The sequence below is a fragment of the Aptenodytes forsteri genome, unplaced genomic scaffold (assembly GCF_000699145.1).
Source record: "Aptenodytes forsteri isolate BGI_AS27 unplaced genomic scaffold, ASM69914v1 Scaffold15, whole genome shotgun sequence".
NCBI classification, from domain to species: domain Eukaryota; kingdom Metazoa; phylum Chordata; class Aves; order Sphenisciformes; family Spheniscidae; genus Aptenodytes; species Aptenodytes forsteri.
The window spans coordinates 22,160,421-22,187,206 of NW_008795129.1; the positions used below are offsets into that span (position 1 = coordinate 22,160,421).

Here is a 26,786-nt window from a genome sequence, read left to right on the forward strand (position 1 = left end):
GGGGAAAAAAAAGAAAAAAGTCAACAAAGTACTTGTGTTCACATACACAATAAATGTAAAACATGTTTGAAACGCGCTTTTTATTAGCAAAGAATAGTTCTAAATTGGACTTAAAATTAAATGTTTTGAAAAACACAGCACTGGAAATCAAGGTTATTGAAATAGTTGTGACAGATTATTTTTCTAGTGAAAGCACCATGCACACAAATATATTTTTAAAATAAATACAGTTTTGTATAACTGCCCAAGCCTGCAGATTTCTGGGTAAGAATTCTAAGTTTAATTTACTAGAACTAATAACCCTCAGTTTCTTGCAAGAAGCATTAAGATGCATAATCAAGTCGCTAATAAGAGGATTCAGAAATTATTAAATATTGTGAATGTTGTTTGCCTTTTACTACTCTAGCTTATTATTTGCAGCAGAATAACAATGCTGCAAAGCTGTGAAAATTTTCATTTTGTATGTAGCAAAGAAAATGGAGACGTTTAAAAATCTGATAAAAACTTGCAATAAAAGTTACAAGACTACTACAGAAAAAGACTGGAAATCTTAAGTAATTTCCTTTAGTTCAGTAACTCAAAAACAATAGTGATCTGGTATCAACTCTGTTTGTAAGTTAGTATATCGCATGGGGGTTTTTACAGAGTGATTCTTGTGAGCCTGAAGTGAGACCTCTCACTTCAAATTATGACCTCTACATAGATATGTGTAGCGTCCTAGGACTCTCTCACTGATCATTGGACTAATACTCCTGGAAAGGAGAGCTCAGGCACTGATTTTAGTGTTGTTTTGGGTTGGTTTTTCTTTCAGATGGTTAAGACTTGCATGTGAACATGAGGCAATTTATAAGACTTTTTGGATTTCAACACCTGTCTTTTGTGCAGACATAGCCTCACCAGTTTCTGGGTGGCTGCAGGCAGATCACTGAAAAGCACAGAAAAGACAAATTATCTTCTCTTGACTCCAATGCCTATCATCATTTTGGCTCAGACCAGCTGGAAATAGTCTAAAGCCTAAATTCTTCTAAGGACCTCCACTCCTCCGCTGGAAGAAGCAAGATCTTTATTGCTGTGTGGAGATGGCAGAGGCAAAGCCTGGTCTGCATCAAGACCAATGAGGAAGGTGGTTGCTGAATTGTTAGGCACTGGCAAATTTCTGCTGGCCTATGACCTTGGCTTTGTAATCTCTTCAGGTTTTCACATCTAGTTTCTTTCTACATAGAGTATCTAAAAAACAGCCTCTCTTATTCATCTCGACAAAGACCTATGTAGGTTTTCAAGTTTTAATCCTACCATTACTTATTTCAACAGCTTTCTTCTGTTCTTGGCAAGCCCTTCTTCTCATCATTCTACCTATACGAACTACTGCAAAATTTACTTCCCCATCTTTCCATGCACGTCTCTACCAGCTACCCATACTCTAATCGCATCAGACCGACCTCACTTCTAGAGCTTTCCACAGTCTGTCTCAACCCCATCTTCATTCCTAGCACCTACAGGCAGTAATGCAAGTTCTACCTCAGACTAACTATGGGATCTGATATCCCCGACCAGTATATCTGGTTTTGAATGAAACTCCTTTGTGTCTCCCCATATTCTTCATTTCTCTTACACCTCTCATGCTGCGAAAGATTTCTCCATAAACTCTAAAAGATAACTAATGTACTTCCTTAGATCCCTCTTCAAAACTCTCCTTCACTGTGATGTTTACAAAAAAAATTCATACAGTTTAGTCAGTTTAGTCTATTAATAGACTATAATTTAGTCTATTCCTATAATTGACCAGACAAACCAGAAGTGCTTCTCTGTTTCTTTATACCATCCATTTGCATCCATCATGGTTTGTGTTAGACTATACTCTCTGGAGGAAAGAGTGTCTTGTCTCCAAGAACACACAAAGCCAACAGAGGAGTCTATGTATGCCTTTGTCATGTGTATTTTTCAACACTGAAGAAAGTACTTTCATTTTAATTAATGTATTCCATTCGATTCCATTTTGATTTCACTCTATTATTAGATATACAGGAAGCTGAACAGATGTGTATTAGCTTAGCCAATTTATCAACTTCAGCAAACAAATCAGTCAAGAAAAAAAAAAGCATTGAAGTCCTTTTTGATCTGCACTACTCAAAGCTTCTGCTCAAAGCAGCAGACACAGGAAGGTGGGAAGCAGCTTCTACCACTGAGACTGCTGTGGGCCATGCCTAGCAATTCGGATCAAGCATAGCTTTTTCACTTGGGTAGAAGCGCCCTGTTCGCCCTGGTTGGCACACACACCCCATATTACGTGACACAGTCAAGAGGCTATAAAACTATGAAGGCTTTGAAGCCACCACTTTAGATTGGGATTATATCTGCCCTTATCTGAAGTTGCTTCTTAAAGGTGTTGACAGTCCAGTAGTGATGGGAAGAAAGATTTGAAGTTTCCCACTAATTTAATTACCATCCCAAAAGTAGATTTTCATAAAGATTTTTACTTTATGAAGACATTTTTCACAGGCTTCTCTCAGGAGCAAAAACTGAAATTCTCAACAGATGTTAGAAAAAAAGACATGTCAGTTGGTTAGTCTCAGAAAAATGGAAAGTGGAAGGATAAAAGTATTGCCAGGATACCAAGTAAATTATTTATAATTCTTTTCATACTGCTGTTTGTTCCATTGGCAAAGCTGTTAGTTAAAGTACCAATGAAGTAAAACCTTGAAGACCAGTTCTGAGAGGAGGAAGTTAACTGGTGACAGACAGACCACGCCCAGGAATATTTTAGCAGAGACTATCATGTGACTGAATTTTGCTCATCAGTTTTGATATGTTGTCAAAGTCACTGACAAATACTTACCTGCAGAGCAATCTTTTAATTAACTTCTTTTTTCTTCAACATAATTCCATCTGTACTTACAGCTTCATGCCACATAGGGTTCATTCTTACAAAGTAAACTGCATCTAACAGGCCATTAGCCTTTAGCACTATCTCAATTTTCAGAATGCATCAGTATCCGAAGCCTCTATTACTGCCCTACCTCACTAACTGCTTATTTATTTGTAAGTAAATGACTGGCCACTATTTAATAATAAACACATCAGAATCCTAATAAACCTCTCTCATTTATAAGACGATGCCAGGTCTTCTGAACTTTCCAAATTGAACAGACAACGAAAATGAAAAATTTGTTATGAGGCATGAGTAATTTAGGCAAAACTGGTAATTTATAAAAGCAAGAATATTTGACAAACATGACCTTTTATCCATCAGTGCTGTCTGAGTATTGCTATGGAATTTTTTTTTTCTGAAGTAACTGATGTTTTTCAATACACGTTAGGAACTGCACATAAAGAGCCTACTAGCAGTTTATTTAAATATCAAATTTGAGAGTTTGCTGGCACAAGACCTCATTGTTGTCTCTGTATGACCGAAGTGTTTTGAGGTTAAGTAAGGTTGAATCTCATTACACTGGCCAGTAGTAGGAAAGAGCTGGACCTATTTCAACCATCAGGCACCCATGATTTGCCATACAAAACAATAAAAAGTTATCATCATTCCTATGATTGCTTTTTTAAGTTATTAACGGTTAGACACTTTTTTAGACTTATCTCTGTAGTATAAAGAGTTAAAAACTTTGTTTAGTTTGTCTGTCCCCTCTTCATTCTCCAACTGTTAACAAAAGTATTAGACATCAAAGGAGAAGGGGATGGAAAACAATACACTTTAAAACCATTTGAAAATGCTCAAGCTCAGGACAACCACATAATGCAAAACTGGCAAAAATCCTCTGCAAATATAAATTAATATTTTCTGATACTTTAGAAAAATTTTGCTACTTTTTGTGAGCATCTCTTTTTTTTTTCAGAAAAGAAAAAATAAATCTGATTATAGGAAGGAGCTCTGCAATGTAACGCGTATGAATACTCAGAAATCCTCTTCATATTGCAGAGACTTGGAAGGTCAGAGTGCATAGCACCCTCTCCTGAAGCAGCACTCACTGCTGTTCTATAATGCATTTTCATAACCTGCAACTGGTAAATTTATTAGGTAATTTTTTAATTTTTTAAAAGGGAGGGAAAAGAAGTTCAAAAATTGCCAAACATGATGAACAAACTAGTGTGAGGTAATGTTTCAGAAATTTTCTGACATTACAGACAATATTAAAAGATGACCATTTTCATTGACTGTTTTATTGGCCCAGGCAGCAATGCAAGGTCGCACTATTTCTCCCAGTTGTTTACTGGATCTGGTTATTGCCCGCAGTTTCTACATCAGAAGTCCCACTCCTGATAAAGCGTGACCTGCTTAACTGACATAATTATGGGCAGTATTATAGAAAGCTGATTCAAGAGAAATAAAGCACACCATCATTCCTATTGCTCTTTTTTAAATTCACTGTAACTTCATTAAACTCTCATTACTGACTATTGCAGAGAGTAAAGAAGTAAGAAGGAAACTGATTTTACTGTTGAGAAATAGCTTCCTTAGAGCTAGAAATTACTTAAACCTCAAATGACTATAAGCTCACAGCAGGTCCAGTGCATTTCAACGTGTAGCTATGTTTTGACTTCCTTAAACCACAGGACATAAGTCTCAGTTCCAGTAGTGTCTGGAGTGAGATATTCTGTGCTGATAATGATGCAAAGTTTTATATCCTGCAGTTTCCAAATGCGTGATATGCCACAGGAATTTCACAGAACCAAGATGATGATGCCCCTTTGCTTGTACGGGGTTAACACCTTCAAAGGCAGTAGTTTAGTTGTCATTTTTGTGCTCAAATGAATACATGTCCTTTTATTTCTGAGTAACAAGAGCATCTTGAACACCACTGGCCTCCAAAACCATTTCCCTTCTCACTCCTACCTTTGTAAATTTTTTCCAATTTCCTCTCACCAATCTAACGATGATTCTAGCTGACCAAAACATGATGTGCCGTCCGTTTAAATCTCTTATGCATTGACCTTTTCCCATGGTGACAGACACTCTTTTCAAAGAGCATCCAAGCATGTGCCCCAGCCTATTTGTCGTCACACGGCTACCTGCACAATCCCTAAAGAACATTCTCTATTTACACAGAACATAATTGTGCTACTAAAACTTTTAAATCAGTATCTATATCTAGAAATGTATTTCATCTCATTACTGTACTATTTTAACTAGAGTATTACCCGTTCAGAACATTTACAGTTGCAAAGTATTATTATCTTAGTGTTCCACTTGAGCAACCAAGTCACAGCACAAATGGTAACATGCACAGACTGAGGAAAAGCAAGAAACTGAAGCAGCTTCTCCAGAAGTTCACAACCCTGCTTGAGTGGTCATCTCTCCAACTTCCTTTCATTTGTCTACATCCTGCCCTTCCAACAGTTAACCAGCTAGTGAATGAAAATTTTATTAAACTACAGCCATGAAAAATAAAAAGAAAGCAGCAGCTGTTGAAGATTACTCAAAGTCAAGAGACAGGTAAATCTGTATTTTGATGGCTAGAAACAGACCACGGTATTATGTAGTTACGTATGAGCTTAATCACCGACACCTCTGAATAATACCACAACCTTTCTCAACTGTTATTCAGTGGGGAAAGAGAAAATTTCAAGAAGCAGCTATTCAGCAATTTGCAATTAATAAAAAAAGTTAAATCAGTTTTTTGTTTTCCACCCAAGCACCACACCAAGCATTCTCTAACACAGCTCCCTTGGGGCCTGCAATCGGCTCACAGAGTCAGTAGCTAAAGCAAGTACATGTATTTTTTTCCATTTGATTGCATTGGTTTACAGTATCATTACTGTATTATGTTCTGGGCAGTAATATTTTTGACCATTCTATGCTGGCAAATCACTAAGTATCTATTTTACAGAATGTAAAAGTCTACATCCCATCTACTTCAAAATGTTAAGGTGCTTCTGCTGTTCATTGTATTCTTCAAATTCTCTGACATTGTTAAACTAAATCTGCTGGTTTGTTTCTTAACAAAAGCACTTGATGCCTTTAAGCTTCTCCATCCCTTTCACTTTCCTGTATTGATTTTAATTTCCTTTCTTTATGCATTCATCCGACTGGAATCTAAAGGAGGAATAATTGTTTGATCGGATTTGTTAATGCACAGAATAACAAATATAATTATCTGTAAGGCAGCAATATGTGTTAATTTTAAACTACATATAGTCTGTAAACCAGAATGTACTTAAAATTTGTATTGCTTATTTTACGTTAAACGGTAAAACTCTCTATTTGCTAGTGCTTGCTGGAGGAGTTGTGAATTTTACACTTTTTATCCTTTACAGATAAGATTTCCATAATGCTTCAGCAGCAGATGATACCAATACATCATAAAAACAAGACAGACAATTTACAGACCTATCATTACACGTAAACTTACCTGCTTTTACATCCTGGTTGAATCGACAGTATTTTGAGTGCTCGAGCAGGGGTAGACATTGCTCAATAGGCGTCCAGACATATGTCTCCGGACACAACAAGTCAGAAGGCCTATACTGACCCTAGAAAGGAGAAAAGGAAAAAAAAAAAAAAAAAAAAAAAAAAAAAAAAAAAAAAAAAAAAAAAAAAAAAAAAAAAAAAAAAAAAAAAAAAAAAAAAAAAAAAAAAAAAAAAAAGAAAAAAAGGAAGAGAGAGTAGTCATATCAGTTGCACGTCATATCAGTTGCACAAGAACACTCTGGCTACAACTTTCCACATTTTCCTACGAACAAGGAATAGTTTTAATCTAATCTACACCAAATGAGTGAGAAACAGCTTCACTGAAATCACAGGTTTACTCCTTTAGTAATTTCAGCACCATTTCAGGAATACAAACTTAACCTTGGCACTTGAAGAAAATGTAAAAGTAACATAACACATTTTAACGGTGTCCAAGATGAACTAGAAAAGTTTTGGCTTTGCTTACTGAAACTCTGTTTTTAAGTTATCCTCTAGAGTTCTGCTGAGCTGGTGCCAACACTAAAAATCTCAGCACCTCCAAAAGCAGCTCAAGTGTTGGTCATTCTAGCAAATAATGGAGAACAAAAAAAATCTAATAGAAAGAAACACTTAACTGTAAGCAGGATGCTATTTTTATTGCATTAGTGATGAAGCATTTTGTTCACTGCTACTTAAATAGTAACATTTTCTTTTTAATTCATGGAGTTTTTCCTGGAATAGCTTACAGGTAACGATTAGTGAAATTCTACCATTTTTTCTTGATTTATTAAAAAGATATTCTTTGCAGATATTCTCAGAAACTCAACAGCCATAATTATTTTCCCTTCAGCTACACAGAAAATCACCATCTCAGCAATAACCGCCTCCTCTAATCAGATCTTCATTTGATTTAAAATAAGATTATTCATTGGCCTATAACTTAATTAAAAAATCTATCTTTGAGCTATTAGTCATTTAATCCATACCCTCTCGATGTTCAGAGCCATATCGTGGCAATATCAAATTAATGTTTAAACTGAAAATTCATTACACATATCAGCTTGAAAAACAGACATACAATAAATAAAATGAAAAAGTTTAAGGATCTCAATTATACCGGTCTTGAGGCAACAGTTAAAAGACTGGGCGTTATAAGAAATCACCCTGCAGTCGATGCAATTAAGAGCTCTTCATATCAATAATTTTAAATAGGTAACAAAGATGATCATCTTGATATGAAGTTGATTTTTTCCCAACATCTACTATGAAAATGCAAAGTAGTCTCGAATGAAGCTCACCAATGTTTGGGAAGGGACATAGATAATTACTGTGACTACAGTCTGGTGATAAAGACGTATTTTAAAAAGCCTCATTCACAAGCTCTGCTATTCTTTTAGACACACCCTTATGCTGCAACACCCAATTTTGGAGAACCAGAACAACCATTTTTTGAGTGTTTGCAGATTCCCAATTCCTTTTATTCTCTTACTGTTCAACTCTTCACAATATTTATAGCAGAATTAACTTTTTTCATTATGTATTTCTTACCAACTTTAAATTGTTGAGTAAGAAATACAAAAATTTTCTCTCATAAAAACAAAGTCATAACTGTCCACGTGGGGGGGGAGGGAAACTTCATGCTGAACCTTGTCAAATACCCGATGCATCTTTCCGAAATGAGTCTGTATGACTCTGATTTTCTCATTTGAAAAACATTCAGGATTGACTTGTAACTACTGTTGTTCATTTTTGTTTGTTTTTTTTTTTAATCAAATGCAAATTTCTATATTAAGTTAAAACAATATTCCTCCAATTCCATGCAGAAGCTTAAACCTCAAGGCCTTAGAAAATCCTCTAAAGCCAGAGAATGGAAATGACATTATTAAATAAACCGCTTTGAAATGTTACGCTATCTAAACAGAAATAGTTGAAAGGTATGTGAAGGTAATGCGTAAAGAACACTTTTAGTCACCATTACTCAGACGAAACAATTTAAGGACTTAGGGAAAAAATATGCCTTTTCAGTCAGATTTTTAAAAAATTAGAACATAACTACTTGTTGATTTAAAGACGTTTTCTCAACTGGCCAAGGAGGCAGAAATAGCTAAGTAACCATCTTTCTGAGCTGTCGCTTAAGCACAGAAAGTACAAGGGGGCAGTTTAGTCTTTCCTAGTAGCATGGGAATACTCATGGGTATAAGTAAAGATTGCCCAGTCACTTACAGTTTTCCTAGACATCTTGAAATATATCACATTTATGAATCCCACACATGAAAATCATATCACTACACAGCCCTATTCTAAATTTCCCAATTACTTCTATGTCATATTCTGTCATAAAATGGGATGTAGAAAATTAACTGCATTGCAGCATTACTAGACTAGTTTGGTTATAACAAAAAAGAGCTTCTTTAGTACTGAGCAAAACAGTAATGGGAAAATTTGATTCTCCAATCCATCGCTGTAGATTCAGGATTTATTTTAGGCTTCAAAATACGCTACTTAGGAAGGAAAAAGGAAGAAATCATTCTGAGGTGACTTCCTATAGATGTTTTCTTCCCCAAAAAATTAGAATCTTGTTAATAAACTTCCCTGAAGATACATGAGGCTGAGGTGATGACACATCACTGACCAGTGACACACAATGTAATTAGAGGTAAAAATTAAACAAGCCATTGATGCTTTTCAATATCCTCCCTTTCTAAAAGTATTTCCAAACATACTAGAAGTCAGATATTTCTCCCGTAAAGGCATTTTATTTACACTACTGGTTAAACCCACATCCCATGACTCATTCCATGGAGGAAGTAGGAACACAGAGACATACCGAGGCGAGTTTCCCAATGAACAGCATTGGCACTGTGTCTATATTGATAGAATTAAAAAGGGAATCCACAGAATTTGTTAAATCAAATGCAATAATTTCTAAGGGCTTTTGCCTTCCCCCCCCAAGCACTTACTCTTAATTTACTTTCTTAAAAATGTTTAAAACCTCAACATGAAAACAAACAACTATGAATCCACCTCACTTTTTTTTTCCCCCCTCTCCCAGGGAACACAGCCAGATTCTGCCTCATGTACAGGAGCACCGGTACTTCAAGAAAAATGTTCAAATTTAATTATTCACTCTAAAATGATTACATCACCTAAAAAAATTGCCTCTAAGCATACTATTTATATTCCTTCTTATTCTTAATATTGCTGATTTGCAGTATGCACCCAACATAAATCCAAAATAGAAAGGGGATCTCCTGAAGGGAACTGCTGCAGAGCTATTTATCACAGTAGAAGAACTTCATCAGAGTTGCAAAACTGTTTTTGAAAATAATTTCTCTTTGGCTTTAATTATTAATTAAATTAGATTAAATTAGCATACATTTCAGAAGTAATTCTGTCTATAGTAAAATTCCACAACTGAAAACATTTTGCTTTCTTTTATGTCATAATATAAAAGCTCTTGCACAGTAGCACTGTTTATGTTGTCCAGACCATCTTGGGAATACTAAACTACAAGACTTTCAACAAAAAGTATCATCTAACAGACCATGCCTAAGCACTTGTCTTATGTTTCAGCTTCTTAAATCCAATACCACCTGCTGATGAAATGCACTCTGTCAATGTACAACTGCACATATTTCTGTCTGTGCATCTACATTTTGTCAAGAAATATCCAACAAGATTAAAATGTGCTATTTTGAAATGTTTTTGGAAATAAAAAAATACATTTGCCTAAAATTTCATTATTTTTGATGCTGTTTAGAATTTTCATGGACATCCAGAAACACCCTTCTTGAGACAGAATAGTAACACATTTTGAGCTGTTATAACGTAACAGCCACTGCAGGTCATACTAGATGTCCATTGTATAGTCAAATATCCCATCTCTGACAGCCATCAATAGAAAATACTCAGTGAAGACTAAAAGAACAGTATAAGCATGTAGTGTTACTCTGCCAATACTCTCTTGACCTCCAACAGTTTGCAATACAGATCCTTCCACAACAAGATAACTTCAGTAATAATGCATTTTGCCGTTCAATAATCCTAAACAACTGCTTTGATTTACTTCAATCAGCAAACTGTAGTTCTGTTTGCTGACCATTCCTACCTCTATTACAGAAACGCAGTGAACAATCGTTGCCTTATCACCATGCCACTCATGAATTTACAGACAAATACGGGTACCTCCATCAGTCTGAAGGGACCTAAATTCTTCACTGCATCCTCTTACATAAGGTATTCTATACCTTTAACCATCCTAGTCAATCTGTCCTCTTTCCAATTTTGCTTTCTCTCCTTTGAAACAGGGGGAAAGGGCCACAGGGGAGAAACATCAAAACTGCGTTGTTCAAAGAGCAGGAAAGCACAAGGTATAATAAAGATATAAAGAAAACCAAAAGAAAAAATTGCACCTTTATAAACATCTGACTAATTTATCAAATGGCTTGATTAAAAAGCAATACTGAAAATTAGTATAGCTAAGAAATTCCTGAGTACATGCTTTCTTCTACCAAGTGAACTCATTGCAATATAAACGTGACTGTTTAATAAAAAAATACCTCCAAGACTTTTTATTTTCACTAATGTTTGGGGCATTTTTCCTCTTATATAATATTAAAGAAAGAGCCTTTAAGGTGCTTTCCCTTGTACTATTAGACACGCTGCATTTTAATTGGAAACTTCTGGAAATAAATTTTACAGTCAGGCTGCCAAGCCTAAATTAATACTTCACACCACGATATTTTTTGTTTTACAGTTTCCAAATCAGAATCAACCAGAACTCCTCTGAACTTTTCTTCCACAGGAAGGGCAAAGGTTTTAATGAGAATTTAGTCTGGAGATTACTTTTTAAATATTTTGTAAAATCTCAGGGATTTGGTAAGCACTTGAGATGAAAAACACCAGCAGAGTTTGTTTTTGTAGTCTAAGTGAAATTTAAAATGTAAAACTACCAAGAAAGAGAATAGTCTCAAAAATGAAGAAGGTCAAGCACCAGTAGCACTGAAAAAACAAAATAGGAAGGTTAAACACACATTTAATTCTTTTATCAGGTACAGTTTACATCTGTATTCTATTTTTTCACAATAAACCCATTGATCTTTTATTAAAAGTGAATTAAGACTGCCTTCATCTCCATTTCCAGCCAGCTGCTTAAAAAGAAGCTCTCAGACTACGTAAACAAAGTAACCCTAAATTATCAACAGCAATCCATTAGAGAGAGGCAGCACTGCCCGAGAAAGAGCACGCCAGACTACAGGTTTATTAAATTCAGTCTTTCCATTGAAAGACAACCCCGCTGGAATCCCATCAGCAAAGTACTACAGCAGACCCTTGCTCCCTGATTTCATTACATAAACAGAAATAGACTTTATCGATCCCCAGGAGAGTCCTTTGCAAGTAACTCTAACTGCTGTGTTTTCACAGACAGAGGTTGGACCATGCCACGCTGCGCCCGCACGGTGAGCCAGCGCCAGCAGGGACAAAGAGCTGAACATCTGAATCTGTTTGTGCTTCCAACTGTCCACAGTCACTCACATGGTATCCATCTGTGGAAGGCCTGAAAAACTTAAGAAAAACAACAACAAAAAACCCCACCCCAGAACAACCTACACAAATTCACCCCCACCTCATAGTCACTTTAGTCACTTTTTTTTTTTTAATCTTTTTAAATAAACAAAAAACCCCTAAAATTAATAGATATGGAATAAAGCAAGCAGCTTTATTTATCAATGAGAGATGGCTGGAGACTTCAGATTTATCATCAAAAAGTATTCAGCAAACAAGAAAGTATATACCAAAGAGGAGTTAAATCAGGCAATGTATACTTTGTGGGTAACTCAATGAATAAGTAACAACAAGTGGGATTTAACCGTGGGGTCCACAGTTGCACGTGCAAACAGACTGCCTGATGCTCCAGTGCCAGTATCAAACAAGCTGATTTTATCCAAACTACAAACTTTGAATTAATTACGCAATCAACATTTTTAGGACCCAAGAGTTGCATTCTTGAGACCTTAGCCACCTTTCTGTTATTAAAGAATAATGCATTGTAATCCTTAAAAGATGTTATGAATAATAACCAAAATTCATTTTCTAGCTCATAAATCTCAAACTACTTTTGAGAAGTATATAAAGTGTAAGGGAAATATTCCTTCCTCTTCAAAAAGCTGTGCTGATTCTCATTCTTTTAGTTACGTTATCAGAGGCACATAACCTGTGTAATGGGAAATTTACAGGCCAGCCAGGGATCTGTAATGTGCTTCCCAATGCATCTCAAATATAGAAATGCAGAGCAAATGCTCACCTTCTCCTATATTGTTTGATTTCCTGTAAGTGAAATGCAAATATTTCAAGTTGTATTTCGAATAGAAGTGTACCAACACTTACTTAGATCAGTTAATTTGTTATGATATTACTTTTTTGCTATTTTGTTTTTAAATGTGCTCCAACAACCTTTAAACTGACTGACCAAAGCAATGGTATAATTTGCCAACTTCCACCTCTTTTCTGTTTATTTCCCAATTCAATGTAAAGTATTAACAGAAATAGCTAATGATAAGCTGTCTCCAAGGACAAAATAGTTATGACACTTTTTTCCTACATGTCCTACAACTAGTAGGAAACAAATAGTTTCCTACAAATATTGACTGCATATTCACACTTAGCTGTTCTTCACTCAATACAAAAAAATGTTAGTGTTTCAGAAGGTTTTCACAGTGTTCCTCAGATAAATAAACTATCTCAGGTAAGTGTAAACCAGATTAAGATAATGAGTAAAAGACAAAAAGGAAGACAGCCAAGATTCATGCTCAGTATCCTACAACTATCGTACCATTATTTGGCCATTAACTGTCTACATGCTCTTAACCCACCACAAAAATGGAATTAAATTAAATTTATCTTAAATTTCACTCTGATTTAAGGTAAATCTCAGCACTTTATTTGCCTATGGTGGTCTGCACAGAAGCGCTTACAAAGAAATACTTCCCCCCCTTGAAATACTTTCCGAAAGTATTATCATTTGTTTTCCCAACACATACTATTCCTAGGAATCTCCCGAATTGTTTGGGTTCTGCTATCTTCATAACTCAGTGTACACTCTAAATAGCTGCTTTCACCTTGTCCTCTTTCATAAATATCATCTGAAATATTTAACACTTTCTGGCTTGCTTTTGATACTGGAAAATGGCCAACAGGTGTCTGAAAAGGCTCATGGACTGCTAGAGAAAAAATTGCTTTCCATTGAGGAAAAAGGGGGAAATCTGGGACTTTTTTTTTTTTTTCCCCTTTCCCCTTTAGTCTCTAACTCTGTCCAGTTTGTCTTCCTCCTTTTATATGCCAATATTATCTTTCCCTCCACTCACTGAGTATAACAAGCTAAGGGAGACTGTGGATGTTTATGTGACAAGATCCAAGCTATGAACTGCTGCACATTAACATACAAACGTGCCATCAGCAAGATCCAAGAAGCCAACAAAGTGCTGCTTGAGATAACGTATATCCATGACCATACTCAAACAGATCCCATTATCCTCTCTAACACCACCGTATTAAACAATGAGATAATTCTGGTTTCAAGTTTAAAAGTTAACGGTAATTAGTATGCTCAAGAGACTTGTGCTTCACTGTCGTGGAGGGCTGCTGCAGAAGTGATGTGTGCACAGCGGGCATTTATCATCTCTGTTTTATCAGCTTGGGATGCAACTGTCCAGAGCTAAAGATAACGCACAGCTCTGGGCATACTCTGTCAACCACTTTCAAGCGTTGCTCTCTCCTCCAAGACTTCTGGCTAACAGTTTGTTCTTTTTAATTTATAAAGACCAGTGAGAGTTTTCCATTGCTTGTTCTAAGCAACTAAAGCCACTCTACCCGAATTCACCATATTAAAGCCACTATATCTGAAATAAAGCCAGTGATTAGGCTTGCACAAAAGAGGAAAAAAATCTGTATGTTCAGGAATTACATCATAAAAACTATACTTTTAACATCTCCTTGATGAATATAGACAAACACATATTTAAATGAATACTTACGAAAAGATAATTTAAAGATAACTTTTGCAGGGGGGTGGCTGCCAGTCTTTTCTGTTCATATTCTTTGCATTTTGAGATTTACTCAAGCCAATGGGTGTCCAATGTACAGAAACATTTCTGAATTTGGGCACAAGCCATTAAACATCTGCGCCTATTCCACCCCATACCTGTTCTCACTTTTTTTTTCTGGCTAAGATAGATAGATGGATAGATAGATACATACACACAAACAAGTTCTACATTTACTGTTCTTAGATTTCAGTAAGCTTAATCTAAACAGTGAATGCTACTAGGCTGAATTTGCCATGTATATGGTGTCTCACACTGTAGAAACAGTACAAAACATTACAAAATGGTCCCTTCAAGACCAATAAGGAGCATTGTTTACCCTACAACAGCTATTGCACCCTGGCTCCAGACTTCTGATGACAGAAACAGCAAGTTTATGGATTCTGAACTGCCCTAAGTTGGCTGACTGTTTATCCAGAGCTGAAATAATAATATCCAAATGACAGACAAGTATGAAGACAACTTCTGAAACTGAGAAACAAAGAGAAATATTGCAAGTATGTAGCTACTCAAAAAGTTTGCATAAAATTAGGGTCAATTTTTAAGCATGCTTCCTAAGTACTTTTACATCATCAAGTTATTGATACATCTATTTTGCCTTTTTGTATTTCCCAAGGTTACTTTTTTAATTATTATTTCTTTTTTGCTTATATCTGCTAATCTGGACTGTACACAATGGCATTTTATTAAAATAGGCTATTGAAACTAAGTTTAGCTTTCAGTGTTGCTACATAAACTTTGTGTTTGGCACACAAAAATAAGAGATGCTGATACGGGATGGTACTTAGAGGAAAACCATGCTGTACGTTCCTGGCTGGAATCCCAGAAACTACCACCAAGAATATTAAAACACTGCATAGCTTCAAATATTGCCATTTTATCTCTCTCATTTACTAATATTTAGTATCAGTGATACTAAACTGGCAGAATAGTGACATCAACACAAGACTGAAATTCTAAAGAATGTTTCTAATACAAGGTGTATTTGTACACATTTACAGACTGAGATTCCCTATGAAATCAAAACAGCCATACGTTCAAAACTTTTATAGGAAAAACCATGAGTCTGTGATTTTAAATAGATTATATAAAACCAGTTAACATTTACTGGAAATTGCCATTAAACATCCAGTTGGGAACAAGCTAATGAAAGATGGTACCACACGGACATACTTCTGAAGCTGAAAGCTAGTATCCATCTTGCTCATAGAGAAGCTACACAAGAATCCTAAAAAAAAGTAGCACGGTTTGAGAAACCTTGAGTGGAAAACAGTAAGAAAGAAGAGTTAAGCTCGTACATTTGATGAATATTAGCTTCTCTGAATTTTAGCCAACTTCTTCAACAATGTAAAAAAGTATCAAGTATATTACAGGAAAAAAATGTAATACGTGTTTGCCTTTTTACTTCAAAAAACAAAGGTCTTGGGGAATAAAAATCATATGATTACTGAAATGGAACTTGTTTACTTTAAATTTGCAGCAGAAATTCTTAAGGAGACCCTAGCATTAAACTTGGAAAGAAAGATTAAAAAAACTATGACAAAAAGATATAACCCAAGTAGGGGCCTCAAGAGGAATGCTTCATTAAAGACACACAAAATATGTTGACTTAGGTCTATCTCAAAAGGAGTTTATTTTGGCAGCTGTGAGAAGCAAAAGGGAAAAAAAAAAAAAGAAGAGAAAAAGGAGTGTTTCAATCATGTGGATCCCATATCTTTCTCTTGAAGAGTTGCCATAAACTGACAATATTTTTTGAGTTCATTAAATTAAATGTATGAAATTAAGTATAAATTTTATTTTCTTACATTTAACATAAAGTGAAATAATCACAGGAAAAACATGCACAACCTAATATATCATAATCACGCTTTACACTTACATACACAAAATTGTCACGTTGATATCAAATAGCTTTAAACTTTCATTAATACCTCACTAGCAGGAGTCATATCTAAAAGAACAGCATTCATCTAAGCAGCTTACAGACATACTCCACAGGAAAGCTAAATTAATGCCCTGTTAAAGAGGCTTCGACTGTCTAGCTATCAAAGTAAAAACACTACAGACCATGTATATTTAATAGGAAAAAAAAAATCCAAACACAAAATTAAATTGAAGAATTTAAATGAAAGTGAGCATGTTTTAAAATATTTTTATGTACAACTGCACAGGGAACCAGAACATTAACATTCACCAGAACTAAACCATCAACACAACAGAAATGGATGTGAGGGCAGTGTGCATAATTTTTTATTTTTTAAAAACATTGACCATGATTATGATGTACCAAAAAAATAAACCAATGCAAATTAATTTTTTAATCCTTTGTGATGATTAAAAGAAAACAAGGACTAAACCTGCTACCCTTACTCATATGACACCCTTCAACTCAAATCTGTTTTTTCTCATCTTTTAAAGCAATAAAGACCCTGAATAATTCTAAAGGACGACAACACAACAGAAAAGCAGGTATATTCTACAGCAAGATACCTGAAAAGTAAATACTGTATCTATGAAGTCTCCAATTTACTCTTTTTATACATGCATAACACATGCATTGCACTTGCAACTTAACTCAACCATAGCTTCTCGGCTTCTGGATAAAACAGTTCACTACTGTGCACTGACAGGGCGCACAGAAACCTGTATTTCTTCCTGTCCATGAATTTCTCTGTATTTTTAACCCTTTTGACCATTCTTTGCCTGTATGTCTACCTTCAAATCAAGCTCCCTATTACAGCTGCTGTGTTCTGTGATTACCTCCAAGACCTTGTGACGTATTCCCCAGCAAATGTCAGTGCTCAGCAGCGTCCAAGCCTTCCCCATCTTTCCTAGCGTCTCTCCAACGACCCTCCTCAGAGTTTTCCCTGGAGCCCCAAACCTTCTCTCCTCCCAGCTCCAAAACTCAACCTTCATCCCACTCAACCACCCCAGGGCCCCAGGCCGCTCAGGGCACAGGCTAGCACTTGCTACTCAGTGCCCCTTCTTCTGCTCAGCTTTACAGGTCAGATCTAGCTCTGCATTACCACCTATACCCATCACACCACCACCGGGAATTCTACCTCTGTACTAGACTTTCCCAAAGTCTTGCTTCTGCCTGTACTGGGGTTTCCAAAAACTCACACAGTAACACACGGAACTTGCCAAAAATCTATCCAGACAAGACCCTGAGGGCAAGAAAATAAGACCTACCCAGGAAAGTCTGGGCTGATGGTAGCCTTATACTGAATAAATGATTTCATAGTTCACCTTCATGCCCAGCTATTGACTCAGTCTGTGGAATATTTGAAGACATAATAAATACTAGACTAATTGACAGCTTTTCAAATTGTGAAACACTGATATTCACAAGTTGAAATATACTCCTAATTAAGAATTCAGATGAGAGATGTTGGCTTTAGATTACGGTATGTTATGTGGGATTTTCAAAAGCATTTATAGTGTTTATGCAACCAAATCATGCTGAAAAACAATGTCACTTTAAAAAACTGCCACTCCGGCTTTATTCATTTCTATTTGCTTTCATACATCTAAGAACAAGAAATAATATTCTGAATCGATAATTCAGAACAGTACAAGATTTTTAACTTTAAGGCTTTCTATCAATATATGATACACCTGACGTTTTATCAAGTCCAACAATAAAACACCTGGTAAAAGCCAAATAGTTTACCTTTAGTCATTCAACACTGAAATATACACAACCCAGAATTGAAGAAACAACTTCAACAACAGTGGTACATATACGCAAATAGGCGTTAACAGTAATCTTAGGATAGTAGAAAAGAGTAAAGTTGTAGGACAAAGTGGAGAAAACAGCACAGGAAAGCTTTTTAGTAAAAACTTAATTTCTGCAGGATCTTGACTAAATAATATTGTGAAATTCAAGTTAACACATCCTTAACACACACAAAGATGTTACTCAGACTAAAAATCCGAAGGAGAAAATAAGACAATGATAAATCTCAGTGTTTAAGTGTCTACAATTTATATTATCAGGATAGAGTAACACACCTCTGCCAAAAAATCTGAACCTACTTTTCTCCCCTACATCTGCAGATTAAAAAATGAATAAATAAATAAAAAGGCTTGCTTTACCACAGTATTCCAAGCATGTGTTAGAACTTAAACCTTAACAGCAAGCAACAGGTATCTGTACAAAGTATCAACAAGTATCTGTACAAAAATTCTGGACCATCAAAAGAAGTGCACTTTAAAAGAACTTTCTTCCATTGTCCCTAAAAATGTTTATTTTCCTAGTAAGTTTTCATTCATGAAATAAGCATTCTAATTTTAGGACTATTTTGTTTGTCAAGTGTTTGTTAAACACGCTTTGTTTGCTGGGAGAGGAGAATTTGTAAACAAAGCCTCTCTGTGCTCTCCGAGGAGTCCGTTCTCAGCAGGAGACCATCCTACTTCACCTTGGGACCACCTCAGCATGTGGAGCTCGCAAACCACACGTCTGAACTGACGCCATTATTGACCTCACCGCAACAGTCTCAAAATGAGACAAAAATCTGTACTACAAAAAGGTGTTTTGTCACCACAGCAGAGATGGTATGTGGTCTGCAAAACTGGAAATGTGTAAAGCAAAGCAGCCAGGCATCACACCTCCCCTACAGCGCACGCAAACACCTACTATAAAGAGCCAAAAACCTCAACGCTGCAGAAAGCGGAATGTGAACTGCCACCACAGCCCATACCAGCTTCCGTTCATCTTCTCAGCCTTAAGACTCAAAACTGAAAAACAGGCTGTAGCTGTATTAGTCGCCAGAAGAAATACTAAACTGGGAGAGCCCCAGTTTCTGGACTTCAACGCATTTGAGTCCCTCTGGGCCCATGCTAAACATAAGAAAGTGGGGAAAGAATCCAAACAGAGGAACACTAAACAAATGTAGGAATAAGACATAGAAAATATGGCTGGAGAGATGTATTGAGTTTTTGTGAAACACTAAACATGTAGGAATAAGACATAGAAAATATGGCTGGAGAGATGTATTGAGTTTTTGTTAAGCTATATTGCAGGGAGAGAAATGAATTTTTGTTAAGCTATTTTGCAGGGAATAATAACTGCCGGAGGACATAATATAGTAGAAATAATTGTATCCTTTCAACATGTTCATTTTGACATTGACTTGTTTTCAAACTCCTCCTTAAGTTAATGAGTTCTGTCTCCTTAATTATAAACAAAATATTAAACTTATTATACTGGAATTCTTGTCAAGTAAGTCCATTTTTATTATACAAAACTGAACAAAATTAAATTATAGTAGCAAATTCTGTAGCAGTAATTCTGCATGCAACTTTTGCATCTATTAGCAATGTAAATACACACATGCATGCTTGTGGCTCAGTAAAACTGCCCAACACTATTCTCATAGTTGGTTAGAACAGATTCGTTATTATGCTTTTATCTGAATTACTACCATTAAAAGGTACACAAATGTCTACTTGCATGTTTAGGAAAACATACTGTTTAACATTATGTATCCCCAAAGTCTTTAAGCTGGAACATCAACACTTCAGTTTTCTCTTAATGCCAAATATTTGGAAACTGTTTTCTTTATAATCACCCTTGCAGAAGAAAACAAGTTTGAAGGCAAATGGGCTGGAATCAGTAACTATATCTTATGCTACATTAAATCCTGATCATACCATAATCTGGTAATTCAAGGGTATATTAAACATGCATCCAAATATAGGATTAGGGGAGTATTAAAATTAGAACCGCACTTATAAAAATCAAGCACTTTGTTGACATTCTAACAGTTTATAATCCTCGTTTTTCAGAGTTAGAATAATTAAAAATTGCCCAGGCAATCACCTTGCTTTATTTTAAAATCAATAAAGCTCCACACTGTATTCATGTGCATGCATATCTTGAAACACGAAAGCAGTTTCATGCACTTCCATGCATTAACACATTTCTAAAATAGAGAGCCAAGTATAATAAATACTGGTATGCTTAGCATCATATGCCAATAAATATTGACACAATAGTTTAATCCAGATCTACACATCTAAAGGACAGTGGCCAAAAACATTTCTAAACTTTTCTGCCTCCTGTTCAGCCTTGGTGGCATCTGAAGCTGTTTCAACGTACAGCAGCATGCAGTGGGCACTGGGAGGCTGTTGTGCTGATGAAGCTTGGCAGAAGCATGGCACAGTCCAACTCCACCACCACCCCCTGCAGAAGGTCTCCTGCTGCCCTTTTAGAGAAGTTTTCTGTTGGTTTTGCACAGTCCAAGCAACCTAGTGCAGCCAGGAACCAAATTTTGCCTAAAAACCCAGAAAGGGTTCATAAATCTCAGGGAAGGAACAATATCTGCAGTTTTAAGAGACTCAGGAGAAGGTTCACACTTACTCGTTTATTGTTGCTCTAACCCCCCGCAGAAGGTCTCCTGCTGCCCTTTTAGAGAAGTTTTCTGTTGGTTTTGCACAGTCCAAGCAACCTAGTGCAGCCAGGAACCAAATTTTGCCTAAAAACCCAGAAAGGGTTCATAAATCTCAGGGAAGGAACAATATCTGCAGTTTTAAGAGACTCAGGAGAAGGTTCACACTTACTCGTTTATTGTTGCTCTAAAGACATGCAACCACCACAGAGGCAAGAGGATTAAAGAAAGCCCACCTTAGCAGAATTTAGCTTGTAGTGTACTAGAGATTTTAGATACTTTTGTGACAGTTTGCAACTTCTCCAACTTAATGGGTATTAGCTTGAGGAATATTAGCTTCTTTTTTCTTGGATCATCACACTAAGTTCTTCCCACATCACAAGTAAAGGAGGTAAATGTACTATCATTTAAAACTTCATCAGAAGGTGGGGCTGTTAGTACAGCCATTTGAGGACTAACAATTTAGTCATCAATGCGATCAAGAAGACATTTAACATACAGAGTTTCTTTACCATCCCCCACTGATAGAGAATAATTTTGTACTTATAAATCCATTAAACCATCATCAGCAAACAGCAAAACAGATACAGTTCTGAGAAAGAAACAAATTTATCTTCTAAAATAAAGTTTCAGTCAGGGCTTACAAATTGAGCTCTATTAGAAGCACATGACGATTTATGAGAAACACATAAAATACCATCTTGCAAAAATTTAGGCTGCACAGGTGCTGTCCTTTCGATCCTTTCTCAATGCCACACCTAATTTAGCAGGAATTGTGGTGGAGCAGCCCCAAAGCTTCTCCCTATGGAGACCTTCCCACCTGATCTCCTTGCACAGCATCCTCAGATTGCCCAAACTGAGAAGCAGGGTCAGAACTTGGGACTGGCTCTCAGCCGGCACTGTAGCTTTTTACTCAGTGTCCTTCACTGCAGCTGTAAGATATAAATGGAGGATGCAAAGAGTAGCAAGCCCCCCCCAAATATACTGTAATCTCTCTCTGCTTTCCTCTCCTTTCCCCTGAATGGAAGATAATTAAAAACAATTAATAACAAGCCACACGATGCCAACTGGTAAAGACTAAAATGGAAAGAACGTAAAAAAAAAAATTCATAAAATAAGTCATGGGTCAACTTTACTGACCACATAAGCACTAAGTAGCCCTTCAGAACGCTAGCCTCAATATCTTAAATAAATAAATAAAATCAGTGGAACAAAAAGCTCATCTTGTCTTCTGTCCATTCATAAAACAACAGCACTTCTGTGTTGGGACGAACAGAGAATTTGGTTCCTATGTACTTTTGCACCACAAATCCATTCTTCTTCAATTAGTTGACAATAGGGCCATTTTCATACCCTTTTTTTGGTCATTCTAGCTCAGTGTTATTTGTGAAAACCTTTTTATTCCAAACAAGAAAGGAGAAGGAAGCAAACAGTTTAATATTCTATTAAAAAGATGATCTACTCCCCGAAACCTTTCTAGTAAGAATCCCAAAATTATCCTACACATCTAACACAGCAAATAACTACTATTAACAGTTTCAGTCATTCCTTTTAGAACAGTTCAGTTATTCAGTTAAAAACAACTAAACAAAATAAAGTTTTCGGCAGCGGTTAACTCTCTCACATGATAAGTGGAAACCTCAGGGCAGTGTCTGGAAACAGCAAGGGGTTTTTGTAGGGTTTTTTTTTCGTTTCACACTCAAAAGACAACAGTTCACCAAACTCCCAGGTCTCGCTAGGCCTCCCCAATAAGACCTTTGAAAGCCTTTGGGAACTGATTTTATTAGATTAAGAAAAAGCTTTAAAGAAGCTGTAACAAAAATATTTCACTTCTCCATTGACCCTTCTGCTCAGGGCCCTGCTCCGTGCAATCTCTCAGAGCTCCAGTGACCTCACGATAGTCTTCATGAAAACACACCCAAGAGCCTGCCAGGCTCCACAAACTTTGATTACTGCCTCTAATACCAATTCAAGAGAGTATAGATTTGTTTTTAAGTTATTTGCATCTGAATATCGTTGGTGGCTACCACAGGATAACATGAAGTAAGCTCCTCCCCTACTAGTGATATGCTGGTGGTGTAAAAACACCATTAATTACCATCACCTGCAATCCAGTACTAACACATCTTTGCTCTGGGTTTTGCTTATTCTTCATTTGTTACTTTCTTTGAGCTGCCACTTCCAGCATTTACTGTAATACTATAAATAATAATTTACTATAACAAGGAAGATAAAACTCATCCAGAAGATCTCCACAGGCACTGTAAGGAACAACCATAAAACCCTCTATTCTTTGTCACCTCATTTAATGCAGTATTCTCTCCTGAAAGAAAAATGCAACTTTTAACAGAGACTTAGCTAAACCAGAATGAACAGCACAGAGATTCAAGAGCATATACACGTGCCTTCCTAGTCACTTAGTCACAAACCTTGACACTAAAAATAACTCAGCCCAAGTCCCAATTCAGCCCATTCTGAAAACTTTGCACTCGCACAATTCCCATTTTTTCCCCTTTCCCCCCCTTCTCCTTGCCTCCAGAGTCTACTATCTTCTTTAGTACAATGAAGGCAATAACTCATGTTATATAAACAAATGGTAGAAGCTGACATCACCATTTGAGGGCCTTAGACAGATGGCCTAATTTTAGACATCATTCTCTAGGACAGAAATGCAGACATGACAGTAGCCCTCAGGTTTAGAAAGAAGGGTGTTGAAATAAAAAAAATATATGTTTTTTAATGTGCATGGTAGGTAGGACAAAATGTAATATTCTTTAGGAAGAAAAATTCAGGTCAGACATGAAGAAAAAAAAATCAATGGGATGACTAATAAAGCACAAGAATATATAGGGATATAACCACCAATGCACAGAGACCTAAGTTCATTGAAGGAGACTTTTGGCACACATATGTCCAACGGGTCTTAAAAGTTAACACAAATATAGTTGACCCTGCCTTGGAGTAAGGGGATGGACTACATAATCCCCCATGGCCCTCAACAAGTCTACTTTTCTATGATTGCACTATTCCCTCCTGGCTCCAAATCATTCCCCTCTATAGGAGTCTGGGACTCTCATTCCCAAACACTGACGTTGAACTTTTTGCAAACTAGACTGTTAGCAGCATTGTGTTTAATATCAGGATTGAGGATAAATAATAGAACCTCATTAATATACTTTTACTTGGAGACTCAGTACAGTCACCAGCTAAACAAACTCAGACAAAGAAAATAACCATTCAAAATAATGAATTGTCATCTAGATTAAATGTAACACTTCAGAGAAGTGTACTGTGATACCTCTGTAAAATTAATGAGGTCTCAGTAAAACCAGACCTCATTAAAGTATCTACCATTAAATCTTTCCTGGAAAATTGGATAAAAAAAACCATCTCTTGTGTAGATTAACTGACTTGTCAGCCAGCTCCTACTGTAAAGACCACAAGGTGAAATACGGCAGAGCCAGGAAAGGCAGGAGTTCCTGGCTTTCAAACCAAATAAATTCCTCTTGACAATATTGCCTAATTAGAGCTAATGCAATCAGCAAAATAGCAAAAAAAAGAAAGAATACAATAAGAGCAATCAGATTTGAAGTTAAATGAGAGATCCAATTCTCCAAGTGTTGCCAGATTCAATAAATGTGGTGCATAGATAGAACTAACCAGCGTTTCAACGACTTACACTTCAGTGACAGATTTAAAGGGCTGGTTTTTGTCCAGGACACAAGAACGTTGTTATTTTGCCCAACACTTGAAAACTGGAATGGCTATGAACAACTTCACACAGAGACTATGTTAGAAAAAGTGAAGAGCATTATCTTTGTAAATATATTTTAACCTTTTGCATCATGGCATTGTAAGATGTCCATCTCTGCATATTCAAATTCACTCACTTTTGGGAATACCCACAAAGAGACAGGTAGACAGACAAAATTCAGAAGTAAAGAATGCTAACTAGTGTTTGAGAACCATCCAAAAATGATTAAATCAACAAAAAAAGAAGCGAGGCTGACAAAGCAGCACTTTATTCATTCGCTTGTTAGAAACCTCAAAAATACACTCAATTCCATGTATTCTTACACTTACTAGGAAGGACTAATGGATTTATAGAACTATAACTGGAACATTCCGAAACGTGAGTTGTGACTTCATTCCTCAGATGAAGAAAAATTAAAGACACGAGTTGTGAAGTATATTATTCCTCCTCAAAAAAAAACCCCAACCAAACAAAACCCACACCTCTTTTGTCTATATATTTCACAGTTTACAGTTCTCACTTTAATTGCTAATAGTTGCTATGGAGTCCCCAAATAAGCCTTCAAATCAGATTTAGTACAAGTCAGCAATAAGCAGTGAATTTATGACTATGCAGTGTCATGAATTAGACATGATAAATTTCTACCAGCTATTATCATTCAGAAGATGGTTTGCCTCAGGTTTGTTAACATGATCCTGAATAAACCTTTTTAGCAGTTCTTTTTGACAGAGACAGGGAAGTTACCTCTAATAACTCTGAAAACATCCACCGGTACAGAATTGGCCTACAATTTAACAAACCATACCTCTTATTCTTGTACTTTTACAAAAGTGAGGTTAGATGCTAGTTTACTTAAGCCTCACCCAAATTAACAAAATCACATTTATTAAATAAACACTATAAGGAAGTTGTCCCAAATTAATAAAATTCCTGTAACAAGTAAAAGGTGTAGAACTAATAACTGCTAATGTGCATATGTAGGTAGTTAATACCATCTCTAGCACATTTCTATGTTTATTCTTCAGAACATCTGAACTGTGAATCCTGAATATATACCTCCTTAAGCACAAACATATTCCTGTTGTATGCAGAACAAAGAATCTTTACTGATTAAGATCTTAAAATCATTAATAGCATCAATATTATCATCATCAAAATCATTAAAACATCAATATTCAAGTCTGATATTTAAGTCACCTCATATTTGGAATTACTTAAAGGACACAGTGTACGACTTTGAATATTTCTCTGAAATAACTTGCATGGGAACTGGTTCTTTTGGGGTTTTTTGTTTGGTTGGGTTTGGGTGGAGGGATGTATTTGGGTTTTTAAAGACTGTGTGAAAATAATGTATCCTGATCCAAGCCTCATACAGAAGATAACAAATGGACAGTTTTAAGAGGACCTACTCCTACTCAATAACATTTATTTCTCCAGTACACAGAAGTAAAGCACCAAAAAAAAAGTTCACTCAATTTGAGGAATTTTTTTTTTTTAATAATCAAAGATCATCAAAGAAAAAGTTACAGGTATACAGCTGAAACTGTAGAAAGGCCATGACTCACAAATACAACTTCACTCTGAAAATTACTTTCAGATACAATTCCTTGCAAGCTTGTACAACATACACCCCAAAAATTCTGCTTCTGGACACATGTTTATTTTCTCAAGGGGCAGTAAAGTAATGAGAAAGAGACTTGTTCACTTCAGAGGTCAGCTGAGACCTATACAACAGACATTTCTTTCTGCCCTGATAAAAGTCTACAAATAATACAAAGAGGCATAAATATACATACTATTTTCACTTCAGTTCTGCTACACTTCAATCATCTTAAACTTCAAGTAAACAACTGAAAAGAAATCCACATTTCCAAAATTAGAAAAAAAAGCCCCAGGGACTTGCTCATTTTTCCCAAAGGAGTTCTAACTGACAAAAAAAAGAAGTCCTGATTGCAAATATTTTAAAAGGAAAAATAAAGTTAAGAAAAAAAAGACATGGCTGGGATCTGTGTTTGTTTCTAGTAGAAAAATGGGATTCCAACTGGTTTTAACCCTGCAAACACTGCGTGAAATTCAGCAAAGCTTCAACACTCGCACCAAGGAAAAACTGTAATAATTCACCAATTACACACAGTATAAAA

At 36.0% G+C, this 26,786-nt stretch overlaps 1 protein-coding gene across 2 annotated transcripts in view; it reads right to left on the reverse strand.

Moving 5' to 3' along the window:
• The window catches only part of ATE1 (arginyltransferase 1), an 86,141-nt gene that overhangs the window by 16,285 nt on the left and 43,070 nt on the right, over positions 1–26,786 (reverse strand). For both annotated transcript variants that reach the window (XM_009277921.1, XM_009277922.1), the window contains exon 10: positions 6,360–6,480. In XM_009277921.1, coding sequence (XP_009276196.1) covers positions 6,360–6,480 — 121 coding nt within the window. The remainder of the gene's footprint in view (positions 1–6,359; positions 6,481–26,786) is intronic.